The sequence below is a fragment of the Alosa alosa genome, chromosome 1 (assembly GCF_017589495.1).
Source record: "Alosa alosa isolate M-15738 ecotype Scorff River chromosome 1, AALO_Geno_1.1, whole genome shotgun sequence".
Lineage (NCBI taxonomy): Eukaryota > Metazoa > Chordata > Actinopteri > Clupeiformes > Clupeidae > Alosa > Alosa alosa.
This window is the reverse complement of record NC_063189.1, coordinates 35,394,197-35,414,488: the sequence shown is the minus strand read 5'-3', so window position 1 is coordinate 35,414,488 and position 20,292 is coordinate 35,394,197. Positions and strand designations below refer to the sequence as shown.

Sequence of the window (20,292 nt, the reverse complement as noted above, 5' to 3'; positions counted from 1 at the left end):
ATTCGCACAAAACCAACATAACTTTTGAAGTCTATCGAACAACAGTACTTTCTTGACGTGAAAATTATCTTTTAAATTCACACACATCATATGTGAAATTTGTGGCACAATTCAAACTGGACCAAAAAATAATAGTTATCTCTCCATTAACTCCCGTTCATAATTTTTTGAAAGATAGGTCCCATGGCCCGGAAGTAGAAGGGGCGGGACTTCACCACTCTATGGTCATCAGTAGGCGTGTTCGACTTCGGCTGAGTCTGACTTGGTCTGGCTTTCTACGTAAACGTGATCTTCAGAGGCTAGCCGGGAGGAGCTACAACCATAGACAGTAAAAGAAATGGACGAACAGACTCCGTCGTTTTCAATGGGAGGGCACTGAGTCAAATAGAACGATTTTTCAGTTGGTCCCCCCAGTACTGCGCAGACTCACACTTAACCCATTGGCGTTAGCCATCGAACTGAATCTTGTAACTCATATGATAGATACACAGAAATTCTTCTCACACTTCCTTCGCCTTCAAAGTCATCAAAGTTAAACATTTATTTATGTATTATTATTAATATCATTCTCACCAAGTCGTGTTAATGTTGAAGCTACCATACATGATCATCTTCAAAAACAGTCATGCTAAAAACAAAACAAAAAGTTATAGCCTTGAAGCTAATCTTCTTTCCACTTTTCCGACCTACGGTCAATCCATCGAAAACCTCTGAAATGATTAGTGCCGTTTTTAAAAAAAAAATAGGTTTACTTTTTTATTATTAGGTTGCCTCTGTGTAATGCTTTACCTTAACATACGGTCGTGTATGCTAGGTTTTGCTCATAGATATATCTATGGGTTTTGCTTATGAGTTACCGTCATAGACAGTAAGGTGGACTGAGCTTCTTATCCAAACAATATGGTTATCTCCCTACGGCGCGAAAGAGAGATTACGTCAAAGCTAGCTTCCCTCCAACCGAACAAGCTAACTATTCTTCTTACGGGTAACCAACGTTACAGACGAGGTAATGGAGTCTGTTTTGCCTTTGTAGTGTTTATGTAGATTACACAGAAGCTACAATATCGGCACAGGATATATGTTATATGAAGTTATGGTATTTAAAAAAAATCCTAGAATGAATGGACTTCTATGGGAGTTAGCAGAGAGGTGGTCCCTCCAGCCTACGTCGATTCTTCTACTTCCGGGAATTCGCCTGCCCCCTTGGCTACAACAGAGGGCAGCTCATCCCGGACAGGCAGGCAACAGTCTGCCTGACGTGACTCGCGGGAGATATCGCGGAATTTTGTTTGCAATAAACACAGCAGAACTTTCATTCCTACTCATTAAAATGAGCACGATGACTGACGAAATAAATTCTTATGATGTAGTTTAAATAAACCACTGTTGTCATACAGTTAACAGGCCTGCATTGTAGCACATAAATTCAATATCAAGTGTTTCCCCTATATGTGTGTATCTCTTTAGCCAACAGCAGAAAATAACAGAATATCCAAACGTTTTCAGTAGGCTAGCCTACCATTGTTGCAGAAATCACGTATAAGAAGGTATCCCTTCGATTTCTGTTTATTTTCGCATATTCCAACAAAAGGAAGCAGCATGAGCCTCCCGTCATAATCGTCATGAGGACATTCCTCCCAAATGGCCCTATCACGTCTTTGAACTGACGTCATGAGGGCGTGTTTCAGCTCGTGGAAGGCAACTGCAAGATCTGTCTGCAGGCGAAGACTCCGGCGATATTTTAAGGCCATGTGACATGGTGTTACGGTGGTAAGTCCCTCCCCGGCTGACAGAAGTCGGACAGAATTTCTAACCAGCAAGCATTGCGTCCATCCCAGTATGCATTGTGTTCAACCCAGCATGCATCACATCAAGTCAGATCTGCCGCAAGTCGAACTCGCCAATTGCCGGTGCCCGGAAGTTGCAACCATGTAACGCCAGAGCCCGTCTACCATGTTTTCAAAAATGTCGGCGGCCAAATGAAGCTAACCCTTCAAATCCTGACCCCCTGCTTCAGATGGCATTACGAAGTATAAGAGAAAAGGAAGAGAAGATATAATGGTTCGCGCTTGTGCTTTTCCAGGTTGCGGCAAGGAGATGAGAACCTATGTTCCGGAAAGTTTTCACAGGCTACCTCTACACGAGTCAACTTGGAAGCAGTGGCTTGTTGTTTTGCAAGTCGATGTAGAGACCCCTATCCATATACTAAAACAGAAGGATTACCGGGTATGTAGTGCACATTTTGATCCAGACGACTTCATTATTAGAGGCTCTAACCCTCGACAACGAATGCGTCTGAAGAAAAGTGCCATCCCGAAAGCGACACAACTTTCTGAGGTATGGATTTATTTGGTTATTAGACTGTAACTTGTGTGAACCATGTTACCATTTATCAATCGCGTGCAGCACTGAACATTGTGTTTGCTAACAATTCCTCAGTTTGAAGTGTTAGATCTTTCCAGGTAGTTAGAGTAGGTAGGTAGAGTAGCAAATGAATGTCAATGAACAGAGTGGGGCCACTTTGGATTGATTGCAAAACTGCTGTGTGCATCATGCGTATGTGTAGCGCATAAATTCAATATCAAGTGTTTTCCCTATGTGTATCTAAGTGTTTCCTTATATGTGTGTATCTATTTAACCAACAGCATAAAATAACAGAATATCCAAACGTTTTCAATATGCTAGCCTACCATTGTTGCAGAAATCACATATAAAAAGGTATCCCTTCCATTTCTGTTAATTTTTCGTATATTCCAACACAAGGAAGCAGCATGAGAAACATGTCAAAATCGTCAAAATCCCAAACGGCCCTATCACGTCTTTAAACTGACGTCATGAGGGCGGGTTTCAGCTCGTGCAGACCGTGGAAAGGCAACTGCAAGATCTGGAGAGGGCATTTCATTGAATACAAAGAAGCAGAAGATCGCTGACTTAATTGAAAGCGTTTTGTAAGGCTTTTGCAACAGACAGCTTATAATGGGGCGATTTTGTGCAGTTCCAAATTGCGGGAAAATTCGTGGCCAAACAAGTTGCCACAGACTTCCTTTCAACGATCCAGAAAGGCTAAAGTTGTGGCTGGAATTTCTGGGGTTGGATGTGAGCACACCTGTTGAGGATCTGCAGAAAGCTGATCACCGTGTCTGCGGTCTGCATTTTACTAATGAGGACTTCGCTGAAGGTCGAAAGAAGTCACCCAAAAAGCTCTTTCGCCTGAGAAATACAGCGGTTCCCACATTAAGTCCTGGGACGACAGAGTTGGAAGAACTTGGGGTAAGCTTGCCATTTTGTAACGTATCGGATCGCCCCGTGTTTCCGTCGTCTTACGTGTATGCATCACTTACTATTCATTTCTATACAAACCAAGACAGCGGGTTCCTAAATAAACGCAAGCACCCACACCATAAGTGTATCTAAATTAGCTATGTACCAAAAATTACATTTTACCGTGACTCGAAGAGCTATAAACAGTCTTAAGGCTGCCCGCATAAATCTGCTTGGAGCTCCAGTAGAATTTTAGCCTGGGTGTTCCCATGCTGCCTTGCGCGCTATTTGATTCACGCTGCTAAGGCAGCCTGGAGACCATGGAGCAAATTTTCGCCTGAGATGGGGAACCAATCACAGAACAGGGGGGAAAGCAAGACGATGATGAGCTATGCACAGACGCATTTGATAGACATCCGTGGCACCCAATAAACGGAGCTGGGTTTTTTTTTTTTTCAAATATGAGAAAATGAACGTTTGGTTCCCAGACCACGTCTCATTGAGAAGTGGTGGCGCTAGCCAGGCTAGTAGAATTTTGAGGTAGCGACGAGAATTCTCAGGGGCCGTGCACACAACGCCGGTTTTTGTGAAACCGGTGAGGTTTTGTTAAAGGGACACCAGGCAACGTTTTCGTGTTAATTAATCATCTTCGTAAATCTGTAGGCTATATGTTAAATGACTCATTACGGGGCGAATGAAGGCTCTCTCGGCCGCCCCTACTGCCTGTAGAAAGAATATCCCACTTGCAAGTTCGGGTGTATCCTACCCGACCCGAAGCATGATCAGTTTACAGCACAGAGGCAGGCTAACGAAACACTAGAGATTGTTGCAAACGTGTGTATAATGGCAGAGCCGGCGAAGAAGCAGCGAAAACCCTTGATGGAAGACACAAAGAAAAGGAAAAGAGCTTCAGACCGAGCGAGGGGGAGTTTCGTAGAGAAAAAGCATCAGGCTTGCCTGGTGTCCCTTTAACGGTTACGACTTGCATGTACACGACGCCGGCAGTTTAGGAGACTGAAACCGATAGCTTTTGAAACCGGCTTCCGAAGTGGGAACTTTTGAAACCGCCGGCTAACTTTTCGCCCGTGTAGACGGTTAAGCCGGCAACTTTGACGACATAGCCCCACCTCTCAACTCAGCCACGGCACTCGACCTGACATGTTGCTTGTCAAAACAAACCAAACCATTTATTTATCATATTAAAATGTTTTTCTTTCCCCTATCAGCCTTTAGTGGCTAAGTTAGAAGCACACGTTAGCTTAACTTAGTTAAACATTAGCTTACTGCATGTTAGTGTTTTCTCCAGTGGTGCTCAGACCTAATGCGATGCGTAGGCTAAGAATTTGAAATTTCACATAGCAGTCACATACCTTGAAAATGAACTTTATTAGTTTAACAGTTGAATTGAAAACCGAATATTCTGTAGTCTCCTTATTTCATGCGACTGCTTAACCAGAGCACTTATTAGACATTCTCTGGCTTAACAAACTGTTTCAACAATGTTTTCTTCTACGCGATTCACACAAAATTATTGTGAAGCTTCTGCACAGCGGCGCCATCGACTGGTCTGACATATGCACTACAGCACATTTAGCCGGTCACACCTCTGTGTGTACACGCAAAGTTTTTTCTTGCCGGAGTCGTTAAAGGTGTGAAAGCGGTAAGAGAGAATCCACCCGGCTGTGTCGTGTAAACGGCCTCTCGGTCTAACCAAAGATCCTTGATTACTAGCGCCGCTTTAACCCTCTCTGGTCTAACCGTTCATGTGCAGGTGGAAGTAGATGACCCACCAGGCCATATTTAATCAGAAACGATCTGAAAACAGAGCTTTAAGTGTAAAATACCGAACTTGTCCTTTAAGTCTAGATTTAAAACGGGCTACAGTTGGGGCCTTTTTGATGTCACCCGAAAGTTGGTTCCATAGCTGAGCCGCATAGCAGCTAAATACTGCTTCACCATGTTTAGTTCTAACAGTAGGTTTTACCAAAGTCCTTTTAGGCAAGTCCCTCCACTCGGCGACCATATTGCAACGCTTTTTGGGCACTCATCGGGCATCCATTTCGGCAGAAATACGCGTGCGCAAGGCTTCACGACACCAATCTTGCTCCAGCTGCGAGATCACAACACATGATTGGTACGATGTCTTCACAACACAGCACATGATTGGCGTTACAAACCAAGCCCATGCATTTCTATGGAGGATTTTGAGTGCTGTGTCTCCTCATTAGAAAGTCTCTAGTTTTACTAACAGGTTTTTCACCTGGGTGATGAGAGGCCGAAAAGGTGTGTACTGCTGAAGCATGTCTGATAGTTATTTAGGTCCTGCTCCCTTTATTGATTTATAAACAAGCTATAGTGCTTTAAAGTCAATTCTGTGACTTCCTGGGAGCCAGTGCTGGGACTTAAGAATTGGAGTAATGTGGTCAGTTCTTTTAGTTTTTGTTAGAATCCTAGCTGCTGCATTTTGTATCACCTGAAGCTGTAATAGTCTTTTTAGGAAGGCCTCTGAACAGTCCATTACTGGAGATAAATGCATGAATGAGTTTTTTTCTGTCATGTTTTGGCATCAGCCCTCTAAGTTTGGCAATATTTTTGAGGTGGTAAAAAGCTGATTTAGTTATTGCTTTCATGTGGCTGTTGAAATTTAGGTCACTGTCAATTAATACATCAAGATTTTTAACAGTATCCTTGCCTTCAACCCTTTTGTGTCAAGAGAGTGGCAACCCTTTCCTCCTTTTTACCAAATATGATTACTTCAGTATTTCTTTGTTCAGCTGAAGAAAATTTTGAGACATCCAGATGTTGATTTGTTCTATACACTGGTACCGGGTACCGTGATGTACACTCACAACAAGGAAAGGACGAGCAGTAAGTTTCCATCATTTACTGATTAAAGATTTGGAGCGGTCCAAACAGTGGCTGTGGGTTATCAATCTCCCAAAGTTTGGAGAGGACACAGAAATGGAAAAACCTGAAAACCCAGAGGTGAACAGCCAGAGCCATCTGGAACTGAACGCTTTCTCCCAGACGTACGAGTGTTACTTTACGGTAACAAGAAGCAAACAACCACGCACGCAGCCTTTCCCTGCCCCGCCCCGCTCTCTCTCTCGTAACGAGCCCGCTGCCCCTCCTCTGCATGTGCATTTAACAAAACATTCACGGTTGTTGAAGGATTGTTGTTGCCACATAGAAGCATTGCATAGAAGACTATTATCTATTAAATCCGCTTGGCATCGTGACCATGTTGTGCAAATTTGTTCAAAACTGCTGCATTAAGTTAACTCTGCTAATGTCTTATCACAACATAGTTTAGTCTCCTCAATGTACTAAGTTAAGTTATGCAATCAAGCACTCAAAGCTAATGTTAGAATACTGTTGTCGAGTTTAGCATGCTTACTTAGAGTTGCTTGTCAATTGCGTTACTCATGCAGGGCTCATTTTACTCTGACACTGAGTGTTTTCCAAGACTCAAAAGTGCTTGTCCCAAGGAGAAGTACAAACTTTATTTTAACTACGTAGAAAATGTTATGAATTGATCAGCAGCCTTTTAACTGTTACAACTGTTACACGAACGTCTTAAAGTGACTCAATTAGACCTATACACTACCAAGTAGGGATGGGCATTCGATTAAATTTTCTTAGTCGATCGTCGGGAGAATTAACGATCGACTATCGATTAATCATTAATATTGTCTAGGCCTATATTAAAATTCATTATGTATTTAACTTTTTATCAATTTAAAAATGGAATGAAAATACAGTGTGTTTTTCCTTGAGATCTTTATCACAAGAAGAATAACTTGTGGAAGTTAAACTGGACGTTATGTTAGGCTTAAATTGAAGATATTAAGCGCTGCGCTGCTCTAAAGCAGCGGAATGCGAGCCGGCGTTCAGATTAAACAGACCCTATTATTATTATTATTTTGGTTTGTTCCAAAATAATAAATTATAAAAAAGAATCATAAACGTAATAATGCTTAGATCTGACAGGTTTTGTCAAAATGTAACAAAACTATCCAAGGCACGGAGTCGAGAAAGAGGGTAAGATTAGCCTATAACAATTAATTGGGCTATTTAACAAAGCTATTTAACAATGCGTTTCGTTTGGAGCGCATACCGCTATCAAAAGCAGAAGATTTTCCGTTTGGTTTGGGATTTAATTTACTTTTGGACAGTTTGATTATAGTGTTGCACGGTGTATCAATACTAAAAAGGCATCACGATGCCTTCACGCAAAAAAAGGATACGATTTCCGAAGTTTTTAGAATCGATACTTTAGTAAAATAATAACGTTCTGCGTCTCTGTGAACTGCTGCTCTCATTGCTCCTTGCACGCATCTAGGCAAGTGGGCGTGTCAAGCAGGCATCTCTGAGTGAGTGCGCAGCTAACGTCAACATAGTTCTTTGCCGACAGTACTCTGCCTTGTGGATAAAACAAAAGGTGAAGTGAAATCTGGAGCTATATGGGATACATCGGGAATAGTGAAGGCAAGCCATCAGGTACACAGAGGCCCGTTTGTAAAATATGTTTCAAAGTCATATAGAAGCATTAGCCTAGGCTACGCATGGCTAAACACCTCGCAGACATATCCCAGTATTTTTAAAGAGTTCAAAGAACGACAGGTTAACGAATATGCTATAGAAAACACGACTACATGGTTAGTGCCAAGTTCTTCTCTTCTGCTTTAGTCTAGCCTAAGTGAAACGAGTATGGTATTTTGGGATAAGGCGAACCTTCCTTCATCAATGAATTTTGACGAGACATAACGAGCTGTAGCCTAATCATAGGGTGCTAACGTGATGAAAGCGCAATGTTCACGTCAGAATATCATTACCATAACTTGTAAACAATCTATTTCATGTTCGGTCAGTACTACTGGTAATATTTGTCATGGCATGTAGACTGCAATTTGTTCAATAATTATTGCCCAGATGTTGGATAGACTACCCGAAATGCGCTAATTAAAGCCCACAGCATATTACCACCAAAGTGAGTCCTGATAACAATAGCGGCTTATTGTTACGTGGTAGCAAATCATGTTATCAAAGAAATAGATGTAATGTAGGAATGCACACAGATTGCAACAGGTAATGGTGTAGGCCTATCTGACGACTGGGCGCAAAGAAGACTATCCTCACATTTTTCCCTTTGCAACTGTCAAAGAAATCCCATGAACACGGGAAGGCCTAGGGTAGCCTATACTGTACATCAGATGGCCTAGAGATTAGGCCCCTCTGCATAGCATTCAGTGATTTGCATGCAGTAATTTCAACACTGACCTTGATCTAGCCTATTTTGGTGATTTAAAGCTACTTTATTGCCAAAACACAATGTAAATGAACTATAACAAACAATAAAGGACTTCACACAAAGTAGGCCTACTCTTTTACTGACTATAAAAAAAATAATTATTATGTAGGAAGTTTAGAATTTTAGAACCCAGAATTGACCTGCACACTGCAAAAGTGCACTGAATTCAACACAAATGACCCAATACACTTGGAGGAGGTATGAGTCCTTTCTTTTCCAGATATCTTAGGATTTCACCGTAGTATCGTTTCAGTATCGAGCATCGTGATATTTATGGCTGGTATCGTATCGAAGTCATAATTTTGTTATCGTGACAACACTATTTGATTATATTGCTCAATGTTGGGACTGATGAGCACTGAAATCTGGGAGGTATTTGTTGGCTCACTATTACATTTCATGTAGTTGAACGAGTCAACATTTTCACCCGCTGTTTTTTTCCGAGACAAGACAGCCACTTTAATTCATTCAAAACGTGTGCTGTGCTGTAATGGAAACCTTATTGCGTAGCGTAGCCTAAATTGAGTTTGAATTGCACGATTTACTTTATTAAATTCGTAGGCTGAAATGCCTCCAGTCGCGGCAACAATTGTGTTTAAATGTAGTAGTAGCTTAGGCCTACTGCTTCAGCCTGCAAGCTCAGTAGGGGACGGCAAGTGACTGAGCTTGAGAGAGACGTGTTGGAGACCCATGGTGTAGGACAACGACTTTTCATTGACAACAAGGTATTAACCAACCAACAATATAAAATATTAAGAGCTCTTATTTCATTGAGTTAAATAAAAACGGTGTCTTCTATTGCTGATAGTGGTAGGCAATAATTACATCAGTGTTTGCATTGAACTAACGTTATCGTTTTTTAAACGATAAAATGGTCCCACGCCACACTTCACCGTGAACTCTTCATAAATCAAAGCGGAAACTCGCAGGTAATTGAGTAGCCTATAGCGTCAAATATTGTCCCCAGGTGTAATTGCTGCCACACAGTGATTCATTTAATTGCTTCAAGACACACTATGTAACGCAACCTGCATTAGTTTAAACGACAACAAATTAACGTGATTGATGAAATTCTTAATGAGCAACTATCGATCGTGGATCGATAGATCGTGGACCCATCCCTACTACCAAGGCAATCTTAAAGCACCCCCTCCCACCGCTGTCCAAGTCAACTACCGCCACAAATCGAATCCAATCCATTGGGGAACACTGAGGCTCCTATTAGTTGGGGATACCAGCTCACTGAAACTCATTGTGCCGTTTGTTCTGGTAATAAATTGCATTAAAAATGTATTGCTTTCATAGCCTGGTAATGCCACTCACCAGTGTGCTTCGTTTCATGAAGAGAATCTGGCTTCTCATGATTAACACTTTAGGAAATGAATCCAACTCTAGCAAAGTAATGGGCATAGACCATCACTCCCTCAGGAAATACACAAGGCCTTGGTTCTCAGTTACTGATGGTTTATTTGTTTTCTTTTTTCACCATCAAACTCTTTAAATAACAGTAAAAGAACAAAATAAACATTTACTCATAGCACGCATACAAACATCATCTGAATCACATACATACGACATAAAAGCGCAAACATACCTCGCTGGCTGCACACAACCATGAGGGAATGAGGTCATACAAAAAAGCCTTAAAATGTCCTTGTAACTTCAAAATACCTTAAACTTCGCGGGTATGTCAGAGTGACCACAAGTCTCACAGGTTACCTTTCGGTTGGCTCTCTAGGTGAGCTGTGCCACACATACAGATGTCTGTGTGCAACACAACGTCACTAATTGATATTATTAACAATAACATGAGACAAATCAAAAAGAAAATAAACCAAAATAACATGCACAGTAACAACATTACAAATAATAACACAACTAAACAAATATCATAAATGACAGACAAACTTTGGCAGTTACATAGACATTGCGTGAACATTAGGGATTTCTAACATCTACTGTAACTTCATTTAACCTTTATAAACTTCTAATAAGCCACATTGGTAGTCAGGAAACAACATATGTAGGCTGACCTTTGCTGTATATAAATTTACATATTCTTCAAATATAATTTCATTATGTTTGCAGAAGTTGCTACTACCATTTACCATGGCCCATCAGCCCTGGTGTCTGAGGGAAACGTTTATTGGCGTGTGCCAGACTATTATCTCTCTGAAAGGAGATTCTAGGTGGGCATGGCTAGGCTAATGCCTTTGTGTTTGTGTTGTGTATACATATATCAGTACATATATTTTTCATTTATGTTGTGTCGTTTATCAATTAGGGTGAGGTGAGTGATGTCCGACAGAACCTACCAGAAGGACGGAATGCTTCCCCTCAGGAAACCTCCACTGCTGAAGAGCCTACGACAGATTTACGACATGTTCTCCCTTCAGGGCCCACGCTACAACGATGTGGTAAGACACCAACTTGTATTGACTGAGCAATGTGTTACAGCTGAAAAATCTTCCTTTTTGGAGTGAAGTAATATTTTCCTTGATAATGTGTTAACGTTAACATTAATTTATCGTATTCTTTCACATTAATGCAAGGAGGAATTCTATCCTACCCTGAACACTACCCTGGCCCATAGCGTTAATGTTATGACGGGATACATGTGATCTAGTGTTTGGCAAGGCTTTGCGTGCGATCATCACATGAAAGAGCCTTTTTCTCAGCTTTTAAACTATGTCAGCCACCCATTCATCTCAGTGGAATATCTCAGGAACTCTTCACTCAACACATGACAAACCATATGTCAGAATAAACAGCTGACCTTACCAAACACAAAGTTGTAAATCATTCCCCTGTACAATTGGCTGTTCCAGAGTAATCCGGTTTTGCAGCACATTTCTACATGTCTCCAACTTTGGGCTTTAAGTTTACAATGTGCTTAAATTGTTTAATACCGGTACATGATTTCATAACAGGCCAAATACAAAATGTTACATACAGCCGATACGGGGGGGAATGCCTATGCACTCAATCGGCTAGACCTAACCAACCAGAGCAACGAAATAGCTTACCGTGAGGTGTAGGAAGAAAACACACGAACCATCCTTCTCCACAAATGCCTTAAAATTGTTTGGTCTTTTGTAAAAGTTAGTGCCATCAGTAACTACCTAGCCTACAACACTCATTAGCGAAATCTAAGAGATACGTGGTAGGGTAGGCTATTAGGAAAAAACTGATAGCCTTTGTAAACGAGGGAACATGTCGCAATGCAACAGTGCTGTTTTCCCTTGATGAAAATGAAACCACGAGTTTTCCCACATCTCAACTTTGGCCAAAGTTTTCAGAAATAATAGTTTTCAGTGATAAAACCTCATTAAACTAGATGTACCGCAGAGCGGTACAAAATATGACAACCCGCTTCAGTCCAGCATTTTTTCCACAAAAAATAAATCGCTGAAAGGCCTATATGATTCTAACTGTCTCACTAAATTGCATTATCCACACTCAATTCTCACTGGTATCTGCTAGACAACAAGTACCAAAACATGATTAGTTCATAGATTTCACATGTAAAATTCATTTTATACAACCCCACCTCCATCTTGCCTGTTCATAATACTGAGAAATTCTTGAATTGTGTGCATGTACATGTTTATGTTGTGTGTGTGTGTGTGTGCGCTTGTGTGTGTGCCTGCGTATGTGCCTGTGCATACAAGCGTACATATGTCTACTGTGTGAGTATATGTCATACGTATGATTACTGTGAATGTGTGTATCTGTTTGTGCACATGAAATGGGTTAACATGACCCCTGGAGGCAAACATACGGAAAAAAATGGTCATCCTAGGCCCTACAGTTCTCAAGATATTCAGAGAACTGTGTCTGCCCTACCCTCCTTTCGGGGGGTCCAGTCCATCGGGGGGGCTACAGATCAAAACGAAAAACGACGGTTCCATGCTATCCATGTGGAGTTACATGCCCACCAAGTTTTGTGTACCCCGGTCTTTCAGTGTCCCGGAAATCCTTGACGGAAATTTGGGCATGCGAAAAGAAAGAAAAAAGAAAAAAAATCTGACTTCGCTGCGCGGCGGTCATAATAATATGTATTTTCCATATGGGGTCTTAAAAGCCGTGTATCCTTCTAGACACAGCGTTTTTGTTTCAAACATAAGCCTAATCTAAGCATGCTCAGATGACGTGATAGACCAGGCGCTGTTGCTCACCTGTCCCATCATCGTAAAGCCCGATTTGATTGGTCCGCCTGATCTAGGGCAAGCATACTTGTTCCACAATGTAGCAATGCCAGACCGAACTTCCCGACCTCAAATGTTGTGGGCGGGACTACGTTCGGAATGGCACCCAGGCTAGGTCTACTGCTGTGAATAGGCTAAATTCAACTTTGATCATTTTTATGTAGGCCTACTGTAGGCTATTGTTAACTTTGGCCTCGGTTCCCTGAGTGTGGCCTTCGTGCCCCCTGCCAAATATGCCTAACTGAAGGCCAAGTCGCCTTTACCCTAAAATTATGAAATTCCAGGCCTGAGGGGGGGTGTAGAAATGGTCCCTAATATGTGCCTGCCAACATAAATAGTCCATAGCCTACCTAACTACGTAGCCTTATGACCGAGCAGAAGGTGGTGAAAAAAATATTGGTGAAAGTGTGGTGAGCTGCTTAAAATGTGACTTGATTTGTGTGCTATGGCAGTCGTTCTTAAACTGGGGATCACCAAAGATACGGGAGGGGTTGCGAAATGATTTGCAGTCTAAATTAAAGAACATTTTCTAAAGGTTTCTAGACCAACATGCTTAAAAGGAACTCCCAACTATTTAGACATGTTTGCCTAAATATGCTAAAATTGCTCTCCCCTACAAAAAAATATAGTTAGAAACACATAAAATAATTTTGTTATTTAAATAAATCCTCACAGTTTAATACACCATTTGAACTACAGAGTATTGTAGCGTGCACAATGAACTCTAGGTCGATGCCGTGTATTGGTTGCAGTCAGGTTGAGAGTTGAGGCATAGGCAGTGCTAGTCATTGGGCAAAGTCAGGTAATTGCCTCGGCCACTAGGGGGCCTCGTCGGATTTTGTGTTTTTGTTTTTTTTAATTATTGATATTTTGATCCCGTACAAAATCTACCAGTGAGCCGCCCCACAGCATATGCCGCAGTGCTTTACTTTCTGACGCTACAATTAAGACACTGCTCTCGTGCCACTACTACGCCTCCAAATTGTCCTTTGCCCAGGGCCTCTCTCCCTCTGCACTAACATGCACAGATTAAAAAAGGGAGCCTTTTGCTCTTAAAGGAGGCACAGCACTTTTTTGACAAGGTACTATGCTATTCGGTTGCTGTTGTACATGCAGGACTACTGCGATGATAGATAAGATAAGCATGATCATTTTGGTCGTTATATTAGTCATGGTAAATTTCGTCATGGTAAATTTTCATACGGTTACAGCTGCTGACAAAGTAGAGCTCTTTACAATAGACACTGGTCCTCAGTTGGCATTGGCAATCGGTTTTGACGCACTCTTGCTTCCTCACCTCTCTGATAGTCTTCATTTTCATGTAAATCTCGACTACTGTCTTCCGCTTTATCCTTCTGATTTACGGTGCACTATGAGAGCTTGATGGTACATGTTAAACCCATGTAGAATATAGAAGATATGATGTTTGAGTATTATTGCTGAAAGCAATATGTTTATAAAATCCTACCATTGAATAAAGATTAGACGTGCATATATAAATGGTCTACTTGGCATTTATATTAAAGTTAGATTATTATACCCTACAGATACCCAGAGAGAGTCCACCACTGTACAAGGCAGGTAAATGCATTTCTTCTTATAAGCTTTACGTGCATTGACATAATGCTACATTAAAATAAATGATTGATTTCAATTTTAGAAAATCCACCACAGGGATAAGCTAATGAGACCCCAGTGTTTCTGTGGAAATAAATTCTGGATTTAAAATGATTGTAATATATTATTATGATTGTAAAATATATTACTCTACAGCAGATTAATTTACTATGTTATGTGTACAATTCAAGATGCACCATTATGTCAGCGACTCTTCCTGTGACATCCATGTATTTGAAATGGAAAATATTTGATGGTGTGCAGGGCAAGATTTTGTTCGAACTTTTATTTACCTACTCACTGCTTCACTTGTCTTTGTTGTGTTGTTGAAGGAACGGCCTAATGGAGGATGTCGTTGTGAAGATTGTTTGCCTGCTAGAGCTGTTCCAGAAGTGCTTAGGGTGCTACAGTGATGCCTGCAGTATCACTACAGAACGCAAGGGACTTGAGTTCCACGTGGTGCAGCAGTGCTGGAGCTGTGGCAAGACCAGGAACTGGGCGAGCCATCCTCCAGACCACCAGCCACCTGACCCAACAGTCTCTCAAGAAGTAAGGGTCTGGCTAATGTTCATTTCGTTAGATGAGACGAGACCAAATATGTTTGTCAACAACCTTTTCTTCCACGACTAAGACGAAATGTTGCTAAAGATGGGTCTTTGATAACAAAACTGCCATAAGTGAGACCAGTGGCCAAATTCACACACTGTCCACGTCACAGTATGAGTCATACAGATGTCATACACGCATCGCATGAAGGAGCAGAACCTAAGCTTTCCAACAATATTAGTGGATAAACGGTGTGATAAATGGTTCATAAGACAATTAGCCTAACGTTGAACTTTAATGAAATGTTATATTCCGCACATGGCTCTGCACACCCATTACTCTCAGTGAAATATCTCACAAACTCTTTACACCAGTGTTTTTCAACCACTGTGCCGGGGCACACTAGTGTGCCGTGAGACATCATCAGGTGTGCTGCAGAAAATTACCCAAATGTCACTCACTGGTCCAGAAAAGCAACTGTGGTATCAAAGAATTTATAACCACATGCTCTCATTGATTGTATGATTGCACTATTTGTTGTACAACGGGGGCCCCATACCCAGAATTCACAGAATAATCACATATCCAGTTCAACAATTAAGTTAGATATAGTCACCTACAAATGAAAGAGGGCGCTTGTTTTAGTGAGCAGGTCAAGCCATAATAAGGCCATATCTGTGTATTATTTGAAATTTTAGGCTATGGTATGTTTATTTTTTCTTCACACAGGATGTTAGTGTGCTGTGGGACATTTTAAGTGTCAAAAGTGTGCCGTGGCACAACAAAGGTTGAAAAACACTGCTTTACTCAACACATGACAAACCATATTTCAAAATGATCAGCAGACCTTAATGAATACGAGGATATAATGCATACCTCTGTACAATAAGCCGTTCCTGAATAATCATCACTTGGGAATGGGTCTCCAAAATCAGCAACATGACTCTTTTAGCTAAGTTGCAATGAAATCATTCAACAAGTGTGTTTTGTCAGGTAATTATGACATTTAACCAGTATTTGAGATTGATCAAATTTAACTAAGATGCCTTGTTCTTTCTTAACTAAAACTAGACTAAAATTATGAGACTTTTAATTGACTAAAACTTGACTAACATGTTGATATGTGAATGACTAAATATGACTTAAAACTAACAAGGACATTTAGCACAAGATTAAATAAAATAAAAAACAGGTGACAAAATTAACACTACACCTGGCTCATGTTTTTGTATGTTTGGCTATGACTCAGCTTTGTTGAGGAATAAATCAAGGGCATAGGTGAATGTTCCAAAAGTATACCACCTATGGGAGGGTCTACGGCTATTAAGTTACCATACTTTATAGTTGGCGTAGCATTCTGTGGAGCTTCAGTCATTTTGATGGAGGAACACAACACTGTATGACTGGCTCCATTACCTCTTAAAGCTGCAGTCTGACCGATTGAGGGGACTTAGCCAAAATGTTGAATGTTTACAACTCTCATGCCCCACTACCATTGAGCACCCTCTCATGGAGTTTGTGCTTGTCAGTGCGCACCAGACTGCACCAGACTGTGATTGACAGTCAGATCTCACACAGCCCTGCTCTGATTGGACCAGAAGAACCGGGAGCTGTGGATTATTCCAAAACAAATGACAGACTCTTGGTGGAGGTAGAAGAAGGTGTTTTTTTTTGTTGTTTTTTTTAAACTGCTGATTTATGCTGTTCTGTCAGAGCATAGTGTCGGTTTCAGTGAATATGATCAAAAAAGTCTTGCCAACTGCAGCTTTAACCGGATTTAATAGCAATCTAATTTAAATAGTACAACATAAAACATTATTTAATTGTGTGGCCGCCCGCCGGAGATTAGTCAACGTATGGGAAACACTGACATGCAACTTTCAGTCGTGCAGGAGATAAGTAAGGGATATTGGACAACACGGTCAAGGTTGCAATATGGCCCGATGCACAGCGGAGGGCCGTTTAAACCTCGTAAGTGCATTAATTTCTGTTAACAGACCACCGTGGAGTCCATTATCCCACTTATTCCACTGTTGCTACTTGCATTGTGTTCATTTCCAGTTGTAATTTTAAATGTTTTAATCGCTAGAACTAGTAGTTAGTTTTAAATGGATGGTTGCTACGGCCAAGGCCAGTCGTTAGTTCTATCTGTGCTGTTGTCAAGCAGGCATATCCCAGGATTCTGATTAACTTTAGCTTTGAAACATCGCTATTTTACTTAGCCTGCTGCCATCGATCTAGCTAAAAGCCACCTTTGTCATATGCTACAAAGTTGCTATGTTCTGAACGTCTGTATTTTACAGCTCCGATGCAACGTGATGGGTCATTTAAACTTCACAACGAGTTCGGCGAATTAATATACAAGTGTGATACGGCCAAAAAAATGTATCTATTGGATCTACTTCATAGGTGTGCAAATAACATACGTTTATTGGTTGTTCTAAATTACTTAGGACAATGGGAAATTCAACCAAGCAGTGGGATAAGTTACCATATTGTCTGAATAAGGGACTGATCATGGGATAGACCCTTCACCTCTCATTGGTCATGGTAAATCAGTTTCACTCTGGTATATCCATGATAGCATAGCCGTTTACTATGGTAATGGTGCATCCGCATGTTATTCTGAATCAAATTACTAATTAAAATGAACTGTTTCATATAGACACCTCAAGAGTCAGAGCCCTTACCCGAAGACGTGGAGGAGGAGGAGGATGAAGAGGAAGATGTGGAGGAGGAGGATGAAGAGGAGGAAGATGAGAAGGAGAAACGGAAGTCAAAGAGGAAAAGGAAGGACAGTGATGAAGAGTGGGATCCGAGTTCAGAAGAGTTCATGGAGACGAGCAGCGAGGATTCTGAAGGTGTTGATGAAGGGGAGGAGCATATTCTCCAGGTTGCGTGGTGCTGTGACTGTGGAGAGGAGGCCAGTGCCCGCTGCTTCAAGCAGAAACACCTGCAGCTCTACTGCTGTGTTAAGTGTGGCTACAAGGTCGGTGACCAGGAGCTGGACTGCACAGACAGCCAACACACCATCAGCCCAGAGGCCCCTACTGCTGCAGACCAAGAGAGCTCTTGTGATGTTAGCCAAGCAGCTGAACGCGCATGCAGCCCAGACGCCAACAGCAGTAACAAACAAACTGCTTCCAGTGATCGTCTTGAAGATTCAAATAGCATTAGCAATCAAGGGGTCATAAACTGTGATGAGCTGCATAAAACCAGAAATGGCAACCAAGGGTTAAACAGCAGCAGCAGCTGCCACAGAGTCTGTAGCGATACAAAACAGGGTTCTGTGAGCAGCAGCGACCACGGAGGCACCAGAAATGAAAGCCCAGAAGACACCAGCAGTAGAAATCAGGGCGGTAACACTGCGTCTCAAGTCAAGTCGTCTAACCGCTGCCACCAGGAAACTAGTGCAGCAAATGAGGAGAGACGACACCCTCCAAAATATGCCGTCTACTTCAGTGATCTGTACAGCCTGCAGACCCATGTGGAATACTCTCATGGTCATAAACGTGAGCTCTGTCCAGACTGTGGAAAGTTCATCGACAGGCACGACGGCCGGACTTCGCATGTCTGTGATTACAAAGTGAAGCTATTCTCGTGTCTGACTTGTGGCAAGCGTTGCGTCAATGAGGTAGGCCTCCGTAAACACAGTCGTGTGCACACTGAAGACTATGTGCTTCCCTGTCAATGCTGCTACAAGAAGTTCAGGTTCCAGAAAGACAAGCGGGAGCACGAGGAGACCCACAAGGGGGAGAGCCTGAAGTACCGCTGCTCCGAGTGCCCCAAACGGTTTGCAGATCGCTCCAGTCGAAACGCTCACAGGAAGACCCACTGGAAACATGGCAGGTTCTTCTGCAAAGTGTGTGACAAGGGCTTCCCCGATCCCCATCACCTCAAGAGACATGAGTTGGTCCATACGGGAGTGAAGCCCTACAGCTGTAAGCTATGCAACTGTTCCTTCAACCAACCAGGCCATCTCAAGTCCCACATGCGCCTCCACACAGGGGAGAGACCTTTCAAGTGCCAGGACTGTGGGCAGTGCTTCAACCACAACATCAGCCTCAAGAACCACATCCAGCGCAAACATGGACCAGCAGCTGAGGTGGGGGAGGGAGGAGATTGGGGACAAATAGACCATAGGAACTGGGTCTGATGACCAAAAAGAATAGGTGCTACAGGATTCTATAGGTAAAAATAAAATGGTCAGAATTTGGTCATTATGTCTTCATGATTGCCCTTTGTGTTCTTTGTCATTTCAGTAAGGTTGTAATGTTTTTTCCCCATCTTGGTTGGTTTGGATAACTAGGTGATAATAGAACATTTGTGAGTTCTAAAACAGCACTATATGATTTGATAAAATAAGGGGATTTTGATTTTATGTATTTGTCTCTGTTGGAAAACTAGTTCTGAGCTCTGTCCTGCAGTTCTTCAAAACATACATAAAGACGGCAACATCTCACCAATACATCTATGCACTCCCACAGTTAAACATCATCGATGGCCACACATATACACTCATATCACTCTGTGATGATGTTGACCCATTGCAAAATTCCAGATGGATAATAAAAACATTGTTACTGTTTCATTGAAATAACTATGATATTAGATCTGATTTTTTCTATATGATTTGACCAATTGGGAGCATATTTAGGATAAAAAAACAGAGCCCCCAGGATTGATCATTGGGTTACACCGAGTTTTGGTGTTGGTCCAGAGGTGCAGTTTCCAATGGCAACCAGAGTATCTTCTAGAATCTAGATTTAAGTTGGTCTTAGTCTAAATCTAGATTAGGATTTAGTGCCTTGAAGTGCCCCTAAAGAAACTGGTGACCACGTCATACCATAGAGCAGGGCTTTTATACCAGTGGTCCGCGGCTCGGAGGCATTCTTGGTGGTCAGTGGCCACTGGTCAATGTTGAAGTCACTATATTTTATTCAGCATTGGTCTTCAGTTTCTTGGTCATAATGGTGGTTCCTGGGTCACAATCAGTTGAAAATTCCTGCCATAGATTTATTTGCACTAGACTATATATTTATAACAGAGTTATAAAAAAAGAAAATGAATAACATTATCATTGAATCTGATAAATCGATTACTTGCATAAAACTGGCAAATTTTTTAAAACTAACAAATCAATTAGCGATAGTGGTATGGCATAATGACTGAGTAGGCTTAAGGCTAACAAAAGAACAATATAATGGTTGCAGTTATGGATCATGGGACAATGTAGGCCCCAAAGGCCAAAGGTCACTCACAACTTAATATAGTAAACTTGACTTTAAATGGTTCTCATCATTGCTGGTTGCCTTTCCTTTCACTTACAGTGGTGTAGACTTAATGCAA

At 41.6% G+C, this 20,292-nt stretch overlaps 2 protein-coding genes across 3 annotated transcripts in view; both read left to right on the top strand.

Annotated features, from left to right (window-relative positions):
* LOC125302884 (zinc finger protein 84-like) overlaps positions 1 to 2,211 on the top strand; it is a 45,991-nt gene extending 43,780 nt beyond the window's left edge. The window contains exon 8 of the mRNA XM_048256220.1: positions 2,084 to 2,211. The gene's annotated coding sequence lies outside the window, so the exon portion shown is untranslated. The remainder of the gene's footprint in view (positions 1 to 2,083) is intronic.
* On the top strand, positions 1,819 to 19,544 carry LOC125302896 (zinc finger protein 431-like). 2 transcript variants are annotated; one of them, XM_048256241.1, is made up of 6 exons: positions 2,280 to 2,337; positions 2,764 to 3,270; positions 10,857 to 10,989; positions 14,328 to 14,361; positions 14,730 to 14,946; positions 17,609 to 19,544. In XM_048256241.1, exons 2-6 carry the CDS (start codon positions 2,977 to 2,979, stop codon positions 19,097 to 19,099), a joined length of 2,169 nt encoding a protein of 722 aa, XP_048112198.1. In that variant the 5' UTR covers positions 2,280 to 2,337; positions 2,764 to 2,976; the 3' UTR covers positions 19,100 to 19,544. The 2 variants fall into 2 exon arrangements, with proteins under 2 accessions (XP_048112205.1, XP_048112198.1); XM_048256248.1 differs by lacking the exon at positions 2,764 to 3,270 and having other exon boundaries at positions 1,819 to 2,337.
* The last annotated feature ends 748 nt before the right edge of the window (positions 19,545 to 20,292 follow it).

Bases quoted from the DNA above. Each gene is read 5' to 3' on its own strand.
- LOC125302896 (XM_048256241.1), top strand. From the start codon at position 2,977: ATGGGGCGATTTTGTGCAGTTCCAAATTGCGGGAAAATTCGTGGCCAA. The intron at 3,271-10,856 runs GTAAGCTTGCCA...TTTATCAATTAG, and splicing joins CAGAGTTGGAAGAACTTGGG to GGTGAGGTGAGTGATGTCCG. The intron at 10,990-14,327 runs GTAAGACACCAA...TATACCCTACAG, and splicing joins GCCCACGCTACAACGATGTG to ATACCCAGAGAGAGTCCACC.